Genomic DNA, 19,500 nt, shown 5'->3' with positions numbered 1-19,500 from the left:
TTCGGGGATCTCTGAGTTGTGTAGTTTCGGGGATCTCTGTGTTGTGTAGTTTCGGGGAGCTGTGGGTTGTGTAGTTTCGGGGAGCTGTGGGTTGTGTAGTTTCGGGGAGCTCTGTGTTGTGTAGTTTCGGGGATCTCTGAGTTGTGTCGTTTCGGGGATCTCTGAGTTGTGTCGTTTCGGGGATCTCTGAGTTGTGTCGTTTCGGGGATCTCTGAGTTGTGTCGTTTCGGGGATCTCTGTGTTGTGTAGTTTCGGGGAGCTCTGTGTTGTGTAGTTTCGGGGAGCTGTGGGTTGTGTAGTTTCGGGGAGCTGTGGGTTGTGTAGTTTCGGGGAGCTCTGTGTTGTGTAGTTTCGGGGAGCTCTGTGTTGTGTAGTTTCGGGGAGCTCTGTGTTGTGTAGTTTCGGGGAGCTCTGTGTTGTGTAGTTTCGGGGATCTCTGTGTTGTGTAGTTTCGGGGAGCTCTGTGTTGTGTAGTTTCGGGGAGCTCTGTGTTGTGTAGTTTCGGGGAGCTCTGTGTTGTGTAGTTTCGGGGAGCTGTGGATTGTGTAGTTTCGGGGAGCTCTGTGTTGTGTAGTTTCGGGGATCTCTGTGTTGTGTAGTTTCGGGGAGCTCTGTGTTGTGTAGTTTCGGGGAGCTGTGGATTGTGTAGTTTCGGGGAGCTCTGTGTTGTGTAGTTTCGGGGATCTCTGTGTTGTGTAGTTTCGGGGAGCTCTGTGTTGTGTAGTTTCGGGGAGCTCTGTGTTGTGTAGTTTCGGGGAGCTCTGTGTTGTTTCGGGGCGCTCTGTATTGTTTCGGGGTTGTGTGTGTGGGGGGGGGGTTAGTGTTTCGCTCGCGGCGGCCCGGGCAGTGACGGGTTAATTGCCGAGCTTTACTTTGTCTGAGACTTTGTAGTAGAGCGGCTGTGGGCGGCGGCGCTGATTGGCTGGAGCTGCGCCCCTGTGGGCGGGGCCGGTACCTTTGCAGTTTGCTGAGAGACTCCTCCGCCCAGAGAGAAGCGGCGGCCGAGAGATGAGGGGCCCGGGGCTCCTGCTGTGTCTGTGCGCCCTGCTGGAGCGGCTGAGCCCGGCCCGGAGCCTGCACCACGCCGTGCACTGGAACTCTAGCAACCCCAGGTCAGAGAGCGCGAGCCCGAGAGGCCCAATGGGCCCCCCCCCCCCCCCCCCGTAATGTACTGGTTGTGCCCCCCCCCCCCCCCCCCCCCCCCCCCCCCCCCCCCCCCCCCCCCCCCCCCCCCCCCCCCCCCCCCCCCCCCCCCCCCGAGTGGTTTACTGTGCCCCCCCCCCCCCCATACTGACGGACACACACACACACACATACTGTATCTGCCGTCTCCCCCCTACACACACTGTATCTGACCGTCTCCCCCTACACACACACACTGTATCTGCACGTCTCCCCCCCTACACACACACTGTATCTGCCGTCTCCCCCTACACACACACTGTATCTGCCGTCTCCCCCCTACACACACACTGTATCTGCCGTCTCCCCCTACACACACACTGTATCTGCCGTCTCCCCCCTACACACATACTGTATCTGCCGTACTCCCCCCCTACACACACTGTATCTGCCGTCTCCCCCCCTACACACACACACTGATCTGCCGTCTCCCCCCTACACACACACTGTATCTGCCGTCTCCCCCTACACACACACTGTATCTTGCCGTACCCCCCCTACACACACACTGTATCTGCCGTCTCCCCCCTACACACACACTGTATCTGCCGTCTCCCCCCTACACACACACTGTATCTGCCGTCTCCCCCCTACACACACACACTGTATCTGCCGTCTCCCCCTACACACACACTGTATCTGCCGTCTCCCCCTACACACACACTGTATCTGCCGTCTCCCCCCTACACACACACTGTATCTGCCGTCTCCCCCCTACACACACACTGTATCTGCCGTCTCCCCCCTACACACACACTGTATCTGCCGTCTCCCCCCTACACACACACTGTATCTGCCGTCTCCCCCTTACACACACACTGTATCTGCCGTCTCCCCCCCTACACACACACACACTGTATCTGCCGTCTCCCCCCCTACACACACACTGTATCTGCCGTCTCCCCCCCTACACACACACACTGTATCTGCCGTCTCCCCCCTACACACACACTGTATCTGCCGTCTCCCCCCTACACACACACTGTATCTGCCGTCTCCCCCCTACACATACACACTGTATCTGCCGTCTCCCCCCTACACACACACACTGTATCTGCCGTCTCCCCCCTACACACACACACTGTATCTGCCGTCTCCCCCCTACACACACACACTGTATCTGCCGTCTCCCCCCCTACACACACACACTGTATCTGCCGTCTCCCCCCTACACACACACTGTATCTGCCTCTCCCCCTACACACACACTGTATCTGCCGTCTCCCCCCTACACACACTGTATCTGCCGTCTCCCCCCTACACACACACTGTATCTGCCGTCTCCCCCTACACACACACTGTATCTGCCGTCTCCCCCTACACACACACTGTATCTGCCGTCTCCCCCTCCACACACACACACATACTGTATCTGCCGTCTCCCCCCTACACACACACACTGTATCTGCCGTCTCCCCCCTACACACACACTGTATCTGCCGTCTCCCCCCTACACACACACTGTATCTGCCTCTCCCCCTACACACACACTGTATCTGCCGTCTCCCCCCTACACACACTGTATCTGCCGTCTCCCCCCTACGCACACACACTGTATCTGCCGTCTCCCCCCTACACACACACACACTGTATCTGCCGTCTCCCCCCTACACACACACACTGTATCTGCCGTCTCCCCCCTACACACACACTGTATCTGCCGTCTCCCCCCTACACACACACTGTATCTGCCGTCTCCCCCTACACACACACTGTATCTGCCGTCTCCCCCCTACACACACACTGTATCTGCCGTCTCCCCCCTACACACACACTGTATCTGCCGTCTCCCCCTACACACACACACACATACTGTATCTGCCGTCTCCCCCCTACACACACACACTGTATCTGCCGTCTCCCCCCCTATACACACACACTGTATCTGCCGTCTCCCCCCTACACACACACACTGTATCTGCCGTCTCCCCCCTATACACACACACTGTATCTGCCGTCTCCCCCCTACACACACACACTGTATCTGCCGTCTCCCCCCTACACACACACACACTGTATCTGCCGTCTCCCCCCTACACACACACACACTGTATCTGCCGTCTCCCCCCCTACACACACACACACTGTATCTGCCGTCTCCCCCCTACACACACACACACTGTATCTGGCCGTCTCCCCTACACACACACACACTGTATCTGCCGTCTCCCCCCTACACACACACACACTGTATCTGCCGCCTCCCCCCCACACACACACACTGTATCTGCCGTCTCCCCCCACACACACTGTATCTGCCGTCTCCCCCTACACACACACACTGTATCTGCCGTCTCCCCCTACACACACACTGTATCTGCCGTCTCCCCCCTACACACACACACTGTATCTGCCGTCTCCCCCACACACACACACACACACACACACTGTATCTGCCGTCTCCTTCTACACACACACACACACACACTGTATCTGCCGTCTCCCCCCTACAACACACTGTATCTGCCGTCTCCCCCCTACACACACACTGTATCTGCCGTCTCCCCCTACACACACACACTGTATCTGCCGTCTCCCCCCTATACTGACGGACACACACACTGTATCTGCCGTCTCCCCCTACACACACACTGTATCTGCCGTCTCCCCCCTACACACACACTGTATCTGCCGTCTCCCCCCTACACACACACTGTATCTGCCGTCTCCCCCTACACACACACTGTATCTGCCGTCTCCCCTCTACACACACACTGTATCTGCCGTCTCCCCCCTACACATACACACTGTATCTGCCGTCTCCCCCCCCACCACACACACTGTATCTGCCGTCTCCCCCCTACACACACACACTGTATCTGCCGTCTCCCCCCTACACACACACACTGTATCTGCCGTCTCCCCCTACACACACACACTGTATCTGCCGTCTCCCCCCTACACACACACACACACTGTATCTGCCGTCTCCCCCTACACACACACTGATCTGCCGTCCTCCCCCCTACACACACACTGTATCTGCCGTCTCCCCCCCTACACACACACTGTATCTGCCGTCTCCCCCCTACACACACATACTGTATCTGCCGTCTCCCCCCTACACACACACACTGTATCTGCCGTCTCCCCCCTACACACACACACTGTATCTGCCGTCTCCCCCTACACACACACACACACACTGTATCTGCCGTCTCCCCCCTACACACACACACTGTATCTGCCGTCTCCCCCCTAAACACACACACACACACTGTATCTGCCGTCTTCCCCCCCCCTTACACACACACACACACACACACTATCTACCCCTCACTGTATCTGCTTTCTTCCGCTCCCCCACCCCTTAACACTGTATCTGGTGACTCTGTCTCCCTCCCCCACCCCTTTGTTAGAGGGCTTAGGCTTTAATGAGAACCAGAGGGGGCTTAGCCCTGGAAGCTGAATATCATTTCCCAGCCCCCCTATTGTCTGTAGCAGTGGGCTCCCCTATATCAGGTTCGGAGCCCCCAGGAGCCGATGCCCCTCCCCTCCTCCAGGAAGGGCTTGTTTTTCTGGGCAGCGGCCCCTGTGCTTATGTTGGAGCGGGCTGTGTTTTGCCGTCTCGCAGGCTGCGGCGTGGATGGATGGCGCTGTTTATCTTGGCTCTGCACCCTGCCGCCAGCTCTGCTTGTTTCCTAACTTTATCTTTGTGCTGTATGAGCGGCAGGCCATGCTGGGAGTTGTAGTCCTGTGGCTGGTCTTGTCTCATGGTGGCAGCGCTGGGTGACAGCCAATTTGGCTGCAGTGACAGCTCAGGGGGCTGTTTGTGGGGCTCATAGTTACCAGATGTGCATGTTGTTTCCAGCTGGGCCCCTCGGTGTGAGGACAGCTTTGCATGGGGCCCCTGATTCTGTGTACTCTGCAGGGTATGGGTTTTATGTTTTTTCTTTTTTTCCCTGCGATCCATCCAGACATCAATGTTTTGGCCCTTGTTCCGAGCAGTGCTGGGACGTGAGGTGTGTCTTTCTGAAGTTGGTGTCAGTTGTGTGGTCAGTGGTGGTTGTGATTGGTCCCTTCCATGCAGTGCCATATCCTACTTGCCACTCGTAGAAACATTTGTATTGAGATGTCATGGTGCTTTGTGATAGTGGTGGTGCCAACTGGGCCCCCCGCTGCGGATCTCTCATATGGTCTAGCCCCCGAAGCTCCCACAGATGGTCTAGGGACATCAGGTCTCCATAGAGCACTCTAAAGGCACCTGTACACGAGGTCCAGAAAAGCTTCCATAGAGCGCTCTAAAGGAGACTGTACGTAGGGTCAAGGAAAGGCTCCATAGAGCGCTCTGAAGGAGACTGTACGTAGGGTCAAGGAAAGTCTCCATAGAGCGCTCTAAAGGAGACTGTACGTAGGGTCAAGGAAAGGCTCCATAGAGCGCTCTGAAGGAGACTGTACATAGTGTCAAGGAAAGGCTCCATAGAGCGCTCTGAAGGAGACTGTACATAGTGTCAAGGAAAGGCTCCATAGAGCGCTCTAAAGGAGACTGTACGTAGGGTCAAGGAAAGGCTCCATAGAACGCTCTAAAGGAGACTGTACATAGTGTCAAGAAAGGCTCCATAGAACGCTCTAAAGGAGACTGTACGTAGGGTCAAGGAAAGGCTCCATAGAACGCTCTAAAGGAGACTGTATGTAGGGTCAAGGAAAGGCTCCATAGAACGCTCTAAAGGAGACTGTACGTAGGGTCAAGGAAAGGCTCCATAGAACGCTCTAAAGGAGACTGTATGTAGGGTCAAGGAAAGGCTCCATAGAACGCTCTAAAGGAGACTGTACGTAGGGTCAAGGAAAGGCTCCATAGAGCGCTCTAAAGGAGACTGTACATAGGGTCAAGGAAAGGCTCCATAGAGCGCTCTAAAGGAGACTGTATGTAGGGTCAAGGAAAGGCTCCATAGAGCGCTCTGAAGGAGACTGTACGTAGGGTCAAGGAAAGTCTCCATAGAGCGCTCTAAAGGAGACTGTACATAGTGTCAAGGAAAGGCTCCATAGAGCAACCGTTGCCCAAGTGATCATTCATTCCCAATCATTGCCCCATGTAAACATGCTGACAATTATGACTTGTATGTCCTGAGAACAGTTGCGATCACTGCGCTAATGAGCCTCCGATGGTGATCTTTCAATCAGTGGAAGGGTTTACATGGGAAGACGTTACAGTGATTGAAACATGTGACCCGTGAACTCGCTGTGTCAGCGCTTGTTAATGGGCAGATTATGGGTCGCCCTCCTGGCTTTCCAGGACTGTGCCATCAGTCATTAGAAGGTGATGTGCGAGAAAGTCTCGTCTTCAGGGCCAGAAGCCCTAAGTCATGCCAGAAGCTTCCACACCTTCACATGTGTTTGTGGCCTCCGTCTGGTGGTTGAATGTATAGTTTTCTGGGTCTGTGGTCACATGAAGAGATGTGTGAGGATTATATAGAGCTGTGGTCACATGAAGAAGAGACGTGTGAGGATTATATAGAGCTGTGGTCACATGAAGAAGAGACGTGTGAGGATTATATAGAGCTGTGGTCACATGAAGAAGAGACGTGTGAGGATTATATACAGCTGTGGTCACATGAAGAAGAAGAGACGTGTGAGGATTATATAGAGCTGTGGTCACATGAAGAAGAGACGTGTAAGGATTATCTAGAGCTGTGGTCACATGAAGAAGAAGAGACGTGTGAGGATTATATAGAGCTGTGTCACATGAAGAAGAAGAGACATGTGAGGATTATATAGAGCTGTGGTCACATGAAGAAGGAGAGTGTGAGGATTATATTGAGCTGTGGTCACATGAAGAAGAGACGTGTGAGTATTATATAGAGCTGTGGTCACATGAAGAAGAGACGTGATGTGAGATTATATTGAGCTGTGATCACATGAAGAAGAGACGTGTGAGGATTATATAGAGCTGTGGTCACATGAAGAAGAGACGTGTGAGGATTATATAGAGCTGTGGTCACATGAAGAAGAGACGTGTGAGGATTATATACAGCTGTGGTCACATGAAGAAGAAGAGACGTGTGAGGATTATATAGAGCTGTGGTCACATGAAGAAGAGACGTGTAAGGATTATCTAGAGCTGTGGTCACATGAAGAAGAAGAGACGTGTGAGGATTATATAGAGCTGTGGTCCACTGAAGAAGAAGAGACGTGTGAGGATTATATAGATCTGTGGTTACATGAAGAAGAGACGTGTGAGGATTTATTTGAGCTGTGGTCACATGAAGAAGAGACGTGTGAGTATTATATAGAGGCTGTGGTCACATGAGAAGAGTCGTGTGAGGATTATATTGAGCTGTGGTCACATGAAGAAGAAGAGACTTCGAGGATTATATAGAGCTGTGGTCACATGAAGAAGAAGAGACGTGTGAGGATTATATAGAGCTGTGGTCACATGAAGAAGAGACGTTGTGAGATTATATAGAGCTGTGGTCACATGAAGAGACGTGTGAGGATTATATAGAGCTGTGGTCACATGAAGAAGAGACGTGTGAGGATTATATAGAGCTGTGGTCACATGAAGAAGAAGAAGACGTGTGAGGATTATATAGAGCTGTGGTCACATGAAGAAGAAGAGACGTGTGAGGATTATATAGAGCTGTGGTCACATGAAGAAGAGACGTGTGAGGATTATATTGAGCTGTGGTCACATGAAGAAGAAGAGACGTGTGAGGAATATATAGAGCTGTGGTCACATGAAGAAGAAGAGAGTCGAGTGAGGATTATATAGAGCTGTGGTCACATGAAAAAGAGACATGTGAGGATTATATAGAGCTGTGGTCACATGAAGAAGAGACGTGTGAGGATTATATAAGCTGTGGTCACATGAAGAAGAAGAAGAGAGATGTGAGGATTATATAGCGCTGTGGTCACATGAAGAGATATGTGAGGATTATAGATCTGTGGTCACATGAAGAAGAAGAGACGTGTGAGGATTATATAGAGCTGTGGTCACATGAAGAAGAAGAGACGTGTGAGGATTATATAGAGCTGTGGTCACATGAAGAGACATATGAGGATTATATAGAGCTGTGGTCATATGAAGAGACGTGTGAGGATTATATAGAGCTGTGGTCACATGAAGAAGAGACGTGTGAGGATTATATAGAGCTGTGGTCACATGAAGAAGAAGAGACGTGTGAGGATTATATAGAGCTGTGGTCACATGAAGAAGAAGAGACGAGTGAGGATTATATAGAGCTGTGGTCACATGAAGAGACCATATGAGGATTTATATAGAGCTGTGGTCATATGAAGAGACGTGTGAGGATTATATAGAGCTGTGGTCACATGAAGAAGAAGAGAGATGTGAGGATTATATAGAGCTGTGGTCACATGAAGAAGAGACGTGTGAGGATTATATAGAGCTGTGGTCACATGAAGAAGAAGAGACATGTGAGGATTATATAGAGCTGTGGTCATATGAAGAGACGTGTGAGGGATTATATAGAGCTGTGGTCACATGAAGAAGAAGAAGAAGAGACGTGTGAGGATTATATAGAACTGTGGTCACATGAAGAAGAGACGTGTGAGGATTATATAGAGCTGTGGTCACATGAAGAGACATATGAGGATTATATAGAGCTGTGGTCATATGAAGAGACGTGTGAGGATTATATAGAGCTGTGGTCACATGAAGAAGAAGAAGAAGAAGAGACGTGTGAGGATTATATAGAACTGTGGTCACATGAAGAAGAGACGTGTGAGGATTATATAGAGCTGTGGTCACATGAAGAGACATATGAGGATTATATAGAGCTGTGGTCATATGAGAGACGTGTGAGGATTATATAGAGCTGTGGTCACATGAAGAAGAGACGTGTGAGGATTATATAGAGCTGTGGTCACATGAGAAGAAGAAGAGAGATGTGAGGATTATATAGAGCTGTGGTCACATGAAGAAGAGACGTGTGAGGATTATATAGAGCTGTGGTCACATGAAGAAGAAGAGACGTGTGAGGATTATATAGAGCTGTGGTCATATGAAGAGACGTGTGAGGATTATATAGAGCTGTGGTCACATGAAGAAGAAGAAGAAGAGACGTGTGAGGATTATATAGAGCTGTGGTCACATGAAGAAGAAGAGACGTGTGAGGATTATATAGAGCTGTGGTCACATGAAGAAGAAGAGACGTGTGAGGATTATATAGAGCTGTGGTCACATGAAGAAGAGACGTGTGAGGATTATATAGAGCTGTGTCACATGAAGAAGAGACGTGTGAGGATTTAATAGAGCTGTTGGTCACATGAGGAAGAGACGTGTGTGGATTATATAGAGCTGTGGTCACATGAAGAGAGACGTGTGAGGATTATATAGAGCTGTGGTCACATGAAGAAGAGACGTGTGAGGATTATATAGAGCTGTGGCACCATGAAGAGACGTTGTTGAGGATTATATAGAGCTGTGGTCACATAAAGAAGAGACGTGTGAGGATTATATAGAGCTGTGGTCACATCGAAGAAGAGACGTGTGAGGATTATATAGAGCTGTGGTCACATGAAGAAGAAGAGACGTGTGAGGATTATATAGAGCTGTAGTCATATGAAGAGACATGTGAGGATTATATAGAGCTGTGGTCACATGAAGAAGAGACGTGTGAGGATTGTATAGAGCTGTGGTCACATGAGGAAGAGACGTGTGAGGATTATATAGAGCTGTGGTCACATGAAGAAGAAGAGACGTGTGAGGATTATATAGAGCTGTGGTCACAATGAAGAGACGTGTGAGGATTATATAGAGCTGTGGTCACATGAAGAGAAGTGTGAGGATTATATAGAGCTGTGGTCACATGAAGAAGAGATATGTGAGGATTATATAGAGCTGTGGTCACATGAAGAAGAGATATGTGAGGATTATATAGAGCTGTGGTCACATGAAGAAGAGACGTGTGAGGATTATATAGAGCTGTGGTCACATGAAGAAGAGACGTGTGAGGATTATATAGAGCTGTGGTCACATGAGGAAGAGACGTGTGAGGATTATATAGAGCTGTGGTCACATGAAGAAGAGACGTGTGAGGATTATATAGAGCTGTGGTCACATGAGGAAGAGACGTGTGAGGATTATATAGAGCTGTGGTCACATGAAGAAGAAGAGACGTGTGAGGATTATATAGAGCTGTGGTCACATGAAGAGACGTGTGAGGATTATATAGAGCTGTGGTCACATGAAGAGACGTGTGGAGGATTATATAGAGCTGTGGTCACATGAAGAAGGATATGTGAGGATTATATAGAGCTGTGGTCACATGAAGAAGAGACATGTGAGGATTATATAGAGCTGTGGTCACATGAAGAAGAGACGTGTGAGGATTATATAGAGCTGTGGTCACATGAGGAAGAGACGTGTGAGGATTATATAGAGATCACGTGTAGATGAGACGTGTATTTGACACTCTGACCTTTTTAATAACAATATTTCACATTTTTCTTCAGATGTCTCAGTCTGAACCTTCCCCTTGTGTTTTATAAGAATGTAGATTGCTCTTGCTGGTGCGGGCCCCCTCCCCCTCGTCTGTTCCCCTCCCCCGTGCCTGGTTTAGCCAGATCTGATTGTAATGAAGCTCTCCTCCATGGGGAGCACATTTTTCTTTCTCTTTTCCTTGTCTTGTAGATTTGCAGTTTCTGCTTCAGGCCGTAGAGGCGACCTCAGACAATCCATGTCAGGAGGTTGTGAAGTTGGGCATTTGCAGGGTCTTCTGTAGTTAGTGGTGTGACACCTCCATGTTCTTGTGCTCCAACGCCCTGCGCTCTTATGTCTGGAACTTCAAAGAAACAATTCTCGAACTTTACATGAATGGTTTGTGCCGGCTAAACATGACACCTGGAGCCACCATCCCTCCCTCGTGTCAGCTCTGCAAGGCAGGTCCCAGTAACGTCCATCGCCTCACCACTTCTCTACCCTCCGCCAATGACGACAGTGGGGACAACAGCTCCATTGTCTGCTCATTCCTTGCAGGGTCATGCTGTCTGCTCATCAATCCACACCTGCAAGGCGCGTGTAATGTGGCGTTGTGCCATGGGTGGGGCTGGTGTTGGCATTTATGAAGTCAGAGTTCTTGTGTATGGTCATAAAAGACCGAGGAAGTTTTTCCTTAAGGTGACCATAAACATTAGAAGGTTGATGGTTGATCTACCAACCGACAAAGCCATTCACACTGACCATAACTGACCTTGGGCAACATGTCGTCATCATCAGTCATCTAAATGTTTTTTTCACTTGACAAACTGTTAGGGTTGAAATTGTCCATTTTCCTCTGCTTTGGTCTTATGAATAGAACCCCTAAGGTGGAGGAGCCCAAACTCCGTCGGTCACATGGGATGGTCTTGATGGCCATAGAAGGACATCTGCCTCAGCCTTGTAGTGAGGTCTGACCCTTTCCTTCTCAATAACAGGACAGAAGGTTCATAGGAACATCTGATTTTTGGATGGTTAGGATTTGGGGACACATCTGCGTTCTTTTTAATCGTGTCATCACTGGTTGTGAGGTTTCCAGGTCATCTTCTGGATGTTTTGAGGCATTCGGCATACAGACTTCTGCCGCCATTGTGTAGGTTTGTAGACCTGCTCCTCAGGAAACTTATGATCCAATAGTTGTATTCAGGGCGTGCTGGGATTTGTAGTCAGGGGTGTGTTACTTGCCTGTCGTGTTCCTTCTGAACTCTTACACATTCCTCTTTCGCATACAAGTTCCTTGTACAAATATTTACTCCCTGGCTGTACGCCCTGCGAACATAACGTGTGAGAGCAGGGCCAGGCGGTGGGTGCTTGTGTCAGCTGGGTGCTTTTTAGTAATGACTTGTGAGCTAAATTTTTATAATAAATGCAATGCTGAGGGATTCAGAAACCATTTCTTCTAGAAGAGTTTTTTGGGTTTCTTAAATTTACAGATTTCAGAACAAATCTGGTGGAGGTCAACGTGACAAAGCTGTCTCATGTTCTTCAGAAGCTGCCCTGTGCCTTCGAACTCAATGTGGTTGCCACCCAGGAGGAAGGCAGGACAGATGTCAGTTTCTGGCCTCTCCATCCATAGTCGGGTCATGTGACACAGCCCCGTCACCCTGCTATCCAACCTGGAGGTGGGTTTTGTCCTGTTGATGCGCACCAGTTATGGTGGAAGAATACCATAGTAGCTAGTTAGGTGTGTCCTCAGTTCCAGCATTGTCCCCATCCCACACTCTGTTGCACCCTTCATTCTTCACTATGGGGTCCATTCACCTTCGCTACTAGCAATTACAGCCAAAATACTCATATGGACTCGTAAGACCAAAGGACGGATTTCCACTGGTCTGATGTTCGCTGCCTTGGCCTAAATGAGTATCTTCCTTATTTGGTACCCTCAGTCATGGTTTTCTACTATGGAGGCTGGATGCCCACGGCCTCCTCGGAAGAGGGATTGGTGTGACATGATCAGAGGGATAATAACTTCTGATATCTGAGGTGGGTAATTGGGGTAAACTTGTCCTGAAGTCTTCTGGTCTGTTTTGAGCCAAGCATCCATCCGTCCCTGCCAATCTCATTGGTCCTGTCGGGAAGCCCTATGTCTCACTCCTCCCCTTGTAAAACCCTCCATGTGTCTCCCCTATTTAACTCACCTCCTACAGAGGCCCTCTGCTCCCTTTGGGAATCCCCAGTCTCTTTCCTCTCCCTTAGGAATTCTTCTGCCTTTAAACTTCTGTAGTATTCCAGTCTGCCCTCTGCCCCCTTTGCACTGTCATTGACTACTTTTTTTTTGTCCCTCGCAGGTTCCTGAAGGAGGACTACACGGTGCAGGTGGCCATTAACGATTACTTGGACATCTATTGTCCGCACTATGAGCTCCAGGTTCCTGTAGAGCAAACTGAGAACTTTATGCTGTATATAGTGGACCGTGAGGGTTATGAGGGCTGCTACACGACCCCTGCGTCCCACAAACGGTGGCCATGTAACCGGCCGCACGCTCCCGCCGGGCCCATCTATTTCTCCGAGAAGATCCACAGATTTTCCCCATATTCTCTGGGGTTCGAGTTCCATGCGGGACAAGACTATTACTACATCTGTAAGTAGCTGTACCCCCCCCTCGATAAACCTGATGTGATGTAAGTACCATTTGTATATCGAGGCCAGACATCTCCTCCTGGTGGTATATAGATTATATACATGTTATATCTGGTGTCCTCTGTATATAGAGGCTGGACTGTGCCCCCTGGTGGTATATAGATTATATACATGTTATATCTTAGTCATCTGTATATAGAGGCCAGATATCTCCTCCTGGTGGTATATAGATTATATGTATGTGTTATATCTGGTGTCATCTGTATATAGAGGCTGGACTGTGCCCCCTGGTGGTATATAGATTATATGTATGTGTTTATTGGTGTCATCTGTATATAGAGGCTGGACTGCGCCCCCTGGTGGTATATAGATTATATACATGTTATATCTGGTGTCATCTGTATATCTAGGCTGGACTGCGCCCCCTGGTGGTATATAGATTATATACATGTTATATCTGGTGTCATCTGTATATAGAGGCCAGACATCTCCTGGTGGTATATAGATTATATACATGTTATATCTGGTGTCATCTGTATATAGAATCCAGACAGTGCCCCCTGGTGGTATATAGATTATATACATGTTATATCGAGTGTCATCTGTATATCTAGGCTGGACTGTGCCCCATGGTGGTATATAGATTATATACATGTTATATCTGGTGTCATCCGTATATAGGCTGGACTGTGCCCCTGGTGGTATATAGATTATATACATGTTATATCTGGTGTCATCTGTATAGAATCCAGACAGCGCCCCCTGGTGGTATATAGATTATATACATGTTATATCGAGTGTCATCTGTATATTAGGCTGGACTGTGCGCCCCCTGGTGGTATATAGATTATATGTATGTTAGATCTGGTGTCATCTGTATATCTAGGCTGGACTGTGCCCCATGGTGGTATATAGATTATATTGTTATATCTGGTGTCATCTGTATATCTAGGCTGGACTGCGCCCCCTGGTGGTATATAGATTATATACATGTTATATCTGGTGTCATCTGTATATAGAGGCCAGACATCTCCTGGTGGTATATAGATTATATACATGTTATATCTGGTGTCATCTGTATATAGAATCCAGACAGCGCCCCCTGGTGGTATATAGATTATATACATGTTATATCGAGTGTCATCTGTATATCTAGGCTGGACTGTGCGCCCCCTGGTGGTATATAGTTTATATGTATGTTAGATCTGGTGTCATCTGTATATCTAGGCTGGACTGTGCCCCATGGTGGTATATAGATTATATACATGTTATATCTGGTGTCATCTGTATATAGAGGCTGGACTGTGCCCCCTGGTGGTATATAGATTATATGTATGTGTTATATTTGGTGTCATCTGTATATAGAGGCTGGACTGTGCCCCCTGGTGGTATATAGATTATATACATGTTATATTTGGTGTCATCTGTATATAGAGGCTGGACTGCGCCCCTGGTGGTATATAGATATATACATGTTATATCTGGTGTCATCTGTATATAGAGGCTGGACTGCGCCCCCTGGTGGTATATAGATTATATACATGTTATATCTGGTGTCATCTGTATCTAGGCTGGACTGCGCCCCCTGGTGGTATATAGATTATATACATGTTATATCTGGTGTCATCTGTATATAGAGGCTGGACTGCCCCCTGGTGGTATATAGATTATATACATGTTATATCTGGTGTCATCTGTATATCTAGGCTGGACTGCGCCCCCTGGTGGTATATAGATTATATACATGTTATATCTGGTGTCATCTGTATATAGAGGCTGGACTGTGCCCCTGGTGGTATATAGATTATATACATGTTATATCTGGTGTCATCTGTATATAGAGGCTGGACTGCGCCCCCTGGTGGTATATAGATTATATACATGTTATATCTGGTGTCATCTGTATATCTAGGCTGGACTGCGCCCCTTGGTGGTATATAGATTATATACATGTTATATCTGGTGTCATCTGTATATAGAGGCTGGACTGCGCCCCCTGGTGGTATATAGATTATATACATGTTATATCTGGTGTCATCTGTATATCTAGGCTGGACTGAGCCCCCTGGTGGTATATAGATTATATGTATGTGTTATATTTGGTGTCATCTGTATATCTAGGCTGGACTGCGCCCCCTGGTGGTATATAGATTATATACATGTTATATCTGGTGTCATCTGTATATCTAGGCTGGACTGCGCCCCCTGGTGGTATAGAGGCCTGATGTGGTCTGTAGAGGCCTGATGGTGCCCCCAGTGGTATATAGGTCATATAACGCCATCTCCTCTCTTGCAGCGGTCCCGGACGAGGGCAGTGTAGGTAAATGTCAGAGGCTCCGCGTGACGGTCTGCTGTCGGCCCACAAGTAAGTGCCTCCTGGGGTCAATGGCATTACATGGGGGTCATTACTAGTTTTGGGGGGGTGACCTCTGTTTTTGTCTTTCTCCTGCAGGCCGGCCCGTCACGGAGGTCCCCAAGTCACAGCCTCGGGGCGGGGAACCTGGCAGGAGGTCACCCTCTCAGGGCGGTAAGTAGCCGTTCTTGGTGCACAGCATATATGGATACTGTGGCCCCCGACCTCAATGTTCTATGTTTCTTGCAGATTCCCGGAGGCAGAGTGGAAACTCCTCAGCCGGGCCCCTCACCTCCTCCGTCCTCCTCCTAACTCTATGTCTCATCTTCCTCTGGTGCTGACGCTGGGGTCTCGGGCCCTTCCTCCTGGACCGTGGGGCCCCGCACTCTTCCTGTAGACGGAGTTCCCAGCAGCACTGATGGCTCCTGAACACGTTATTACGGAACGAGTAGTGAAAGACCCCCGAACCTTGCGCCTCCGATCTCCCGCCAGGTAGGTGCCATGACTCACCTGTTCACATATCTCTGCTTACCGTCACTGAATGGAAGCATTCACCTTGGCCTGCTGACAGTTGTGGGTTTGTTACAGTGTAGGTGATCATCCTAGACGAGAGGATGGATTGGAAAGGTAACTGTTCCCCCACCCACTGACAGCAAGCAGAGATATGGTAGTTGATGAGGGTTTGAAGTGCACCCTGAAATGGCTGATAGCCTCGCGTGGACTGACCGTCTGCTGACCTTTGTTTCAGGCCACGTAACTCCTCCACGATTTCCTTTCTGGACCTGGATCAGAGTTTGTCGAGGGGACAGGAGGTGTTCGGTGGTCCGGGCCCCCAGGACTGAAGACGAGATGCTGAGATGAGGACCCCCAGATATATGGCAGCTGCCCCTCCCCCACACTGGGGGCTTTTCTGTCTTCTGTGAAGATTTCAGGATTTTATGATTTACGTCAGAAATTGTGTGGAAAATAAAAGATTAGCCACTGATCCGTTTTTTGGTGCAATGTGCTGCAGGATTATTACAATGCATAATGGAATGATGTGCTTCAGGAAAATGATGTTCTGTGGTGCAATGTGCTGCAGGATTATTACAATGCACCTTGGAGTGCTGTGCTGTTTCCGTATCCCTGCAGGTTGGAGCTTTGCCTGTGACTGAAGCTGCGGTGTGAGCGCCTGTACAGCAGAGGGCGCTGCAGTCGCAGATACTACAGACGTGGCATGGTACTCGTCCGCTTCTCCCCCAATCCCCCGAGGAAGGTGGGCCCCCAGTCCAGCAGCACAGCATCTCCAAAACCGCAGTGTAGACGATCCGGTCTATAATTATAGAGGCATCGGCAGGGTCAGATCTAGGTCCAGAGGCCGCCACCCCCCAGAATCAGTCCTCTTGTAGCGTCTGTGTACGGTGGGCTCCCTGAATGAATTGTACTTGTGAGTCCGACACTGTGTACATGTATGTGCATATCTTCATGCAGCGGTGCCGGAGGCCACGGGGCAGTCTGGTTGCATCGCATTCATCAGCGCCAATACCGCCTGAGACAACACGAGCCCTGCTGCTAATTCATGTCCCGTCTGTATGAACGAGCTCCAGACTGCTGCATGAACACGTACCAGACTCGTCCAGTAGAGGGCAGCACAGACCGGTCTTCTCCTCCGCACAGATACCAGACTCGTCCAGTAGAGGACAGCACACACCCGTCTTCTCCGCACAGATACCAGACTCGTCCAGTAGAGGGCAGCACAGACCCGTCTTCTCCTCCGCACAGATACCAGACCCGTCCAGTAGAGGGCAGCACACACCAGTCTTCTCCTCCGTACAGATACCAGACCCGTCTTCTCCTCCGCACAGATACCAGACTCGTCCAGTAGAGGGCAGCACACACCCGTCTTCTCCTCCGCACAGATACCAGACCCGTCCAGTAGAGGACAGCACACACCCGTCTTCTCCGCACAGATACCAGACTCGTCCAGTAGAGGGCAGCACAGACCCGTCTTCTCCTCCGCACAGATACCAGACCCGTCCAGTAGAGGGCAGCACACCCGCCTTCTCCTCCGCACAGATACCAGACCCGTCCAGTAGAGGGCAGCACAGACCCGTCTTCTCCTCCGCACAGATACCAGACTCGTCCAGTAGAGGGCAGCACACACCCGTCTTCTCCTCCGTACAGTAGAGGGCAGCACAGACCCGTCTTCTCCTCCGCACAGATACCAGACCCGTCCAGTAGGGACAGCACACACCCGTCTTCTCCTCCGCACAGATACCAGACCTGTCCAGTAGAGGGCAGCGCACAGACCCGTCTTCTCCGCACAGATACCAGACTCGTCCAGTAGAGGGCAGCACAGACCCGTCTTCTCCTCCGCACAGATACCAGACCCGTCCAGTAGAGGGCAGCACACACCAGTCTTCTCCTCCGTACAGATACCAGACCCGTCTTCTCCTCCGCACAGATACCAGACTCGTCCAGTAGAGGGCAGCACACACCCGTCTTCTCCTCCGCACAGATACCAGACCCGTCCAGTAGAGGACAGCACACACCCGTCTTCTCCGCACAGATACCAGACTCGTCCAGTAGAGGGCAGCACAGACCCGTCTTCTCCTCCGCACAGATACCAGACCCGTCCAGTAGAGGGCAGCACACACCCGTCTTCTCCTCCGCACAGATACCAGACCCGTCCAGTAGCGGGCAGCACAGACCCGTCTTCTCCTCCGCACAGATACCAGACTCGTCCAGTAGAGGGCAGCACACACCCGTCTTCTCCTCCGTACAGTGAGGGCAGCACAGACCCGTCTTCTCCTCCGCACAGATACCAGACCCGTCCAGTAGAGGACAGCACACACCCGTCTTCTCCTCCGCACAGATACCAGACCTGTCCAGTAGAGGGCAGCGCACAGACCCGTCTTCTCCGCACAGATACCAGACTCGTCCAGTAGAGGGCAGCACAGACCCGTCTTCTCCTCCGCACAGATACCAGACCCGTCCAGTAGAGGGCAGCACACCAGTCTTCTCTCCGTACAGATACCAGACCCGTCTTCTCCTCCGCACAGATACCAGACTCGTCCAGTAGAGGGCAGCACACACCCGTCTTCCTCCGCACAGATACCAGACCCGTCCAGTAGAGGACAGCACACACCCGTCTTCTCCGCACAGATACCAGACTCGTCCAGTAGAGGGCAGCACAGACCCGTCTTCTCCTCCGCACAGATACCAGACCCGTCCAGTAGAGGGCAGCACACACCCGTCTTCTCCTCCGCACAGATACCAGACCCGTCCAGTAGCGGGCAGCACAGACCCGTCTTCTCCTCCGCACAGATACCAGACTCGTCCAGTAGAGGGCAGCACACACCCGTCTTCTCCTCCGTACAGTAGAGGGCAGCACAGACCCGTCTTCTCCTCCGCACAGATACCAGACCCGTCCAGTAGAGGACAGCACACACCCGTCTTCTCCTCCGCACAGATACCAGACCCGTCCAGTAGAGGGCAGCACAGACCCGTCTTCTCCCCTGTACAGATACCAGACTCGTCCAGTAGAGGGCAGCACAGACCCGTCTTCTCCTCCGCACAGATACCAGACTCGTCCAGTAGAGGGCAGCACACACCCGTCTTCTCCTCCGTACAGTAGAGGGCAGCACAGACCCGTCTTCTCCTCCGCACAGATACCAGACCCGTCCAGTAGAGGACAGCACACACCCGTCTTCTCCTCCGCACAGATACCAGACCCGTCCAGTAGAGGGCAGCACAGACCCGTCTTCTCCCTGTACAGATACCAGACTCGTCCAGTAGAGGGCAGCACAGACCCGTCTTCTCCTCCGCACAGATACCAGACCTGTCCAGTAGAGGGCAGCACACACCCGTCTTCTCCTCCGTACAGATACCAGACCCGTCCAGTAGAGGGCAGCACAGACCCGTCTTCTCCTCCGCACAGATACCAGACCCGTCCAGTAGAGGGCAGCAC

General features: G+C 50.5%; 1 protein-coding gene across 1 annotated transcript; it reads left to right on the top strand.

The window, feature by feature from the left end:
* The first annotated feature begins 981 nt into the window (after nt 1-981).
* On the top strand, nt 982-16,536 carry LOC120982258 (ephrin-A4-like). Its single transcript, XM_040412273.1, has 6 exons — nt 982-1,112; nt 12,907-13,199; nt 15,495-15,563; nt 15,651-15,725; nt 15,801-16,043; nt 16,300-16,536. The coding sequence occupies exons 1-5, from the start codon at nt 1,009-1,011 to the stop codon at nt 15,890-15,892; spliced, it is 633 nt and encodes a 210-aa protein (XP_040268207.1). The 5' UTR covers nt 982-1,008; the 3' UTR covers nt 15,893-16,043; nt 16,300-16,536.
* The last annotated feature ends 2,964 nt before the right edge of the window (nt 16,537-19,500 follow it).

The sequence above is a fragment of the Bufo bufo genome, chromosome 11 (genome assembly GCF_905171765.1).
Source record: "Bufo bufo chromosome 11, aBufBuf1.1, whole genome shotgun sequence".
Classification (NCBI taxonomy): Eukaryota; Metazoa; Chordata; class Amphibia; order Anura; family Bufonidae; genus Bufo; species Bufo bufo.
The sequence above is the reverse complement of the archived record's forward strand: the minus strand, read 5'-3'. Positions and strand labels throughout refer to the sequence as shown.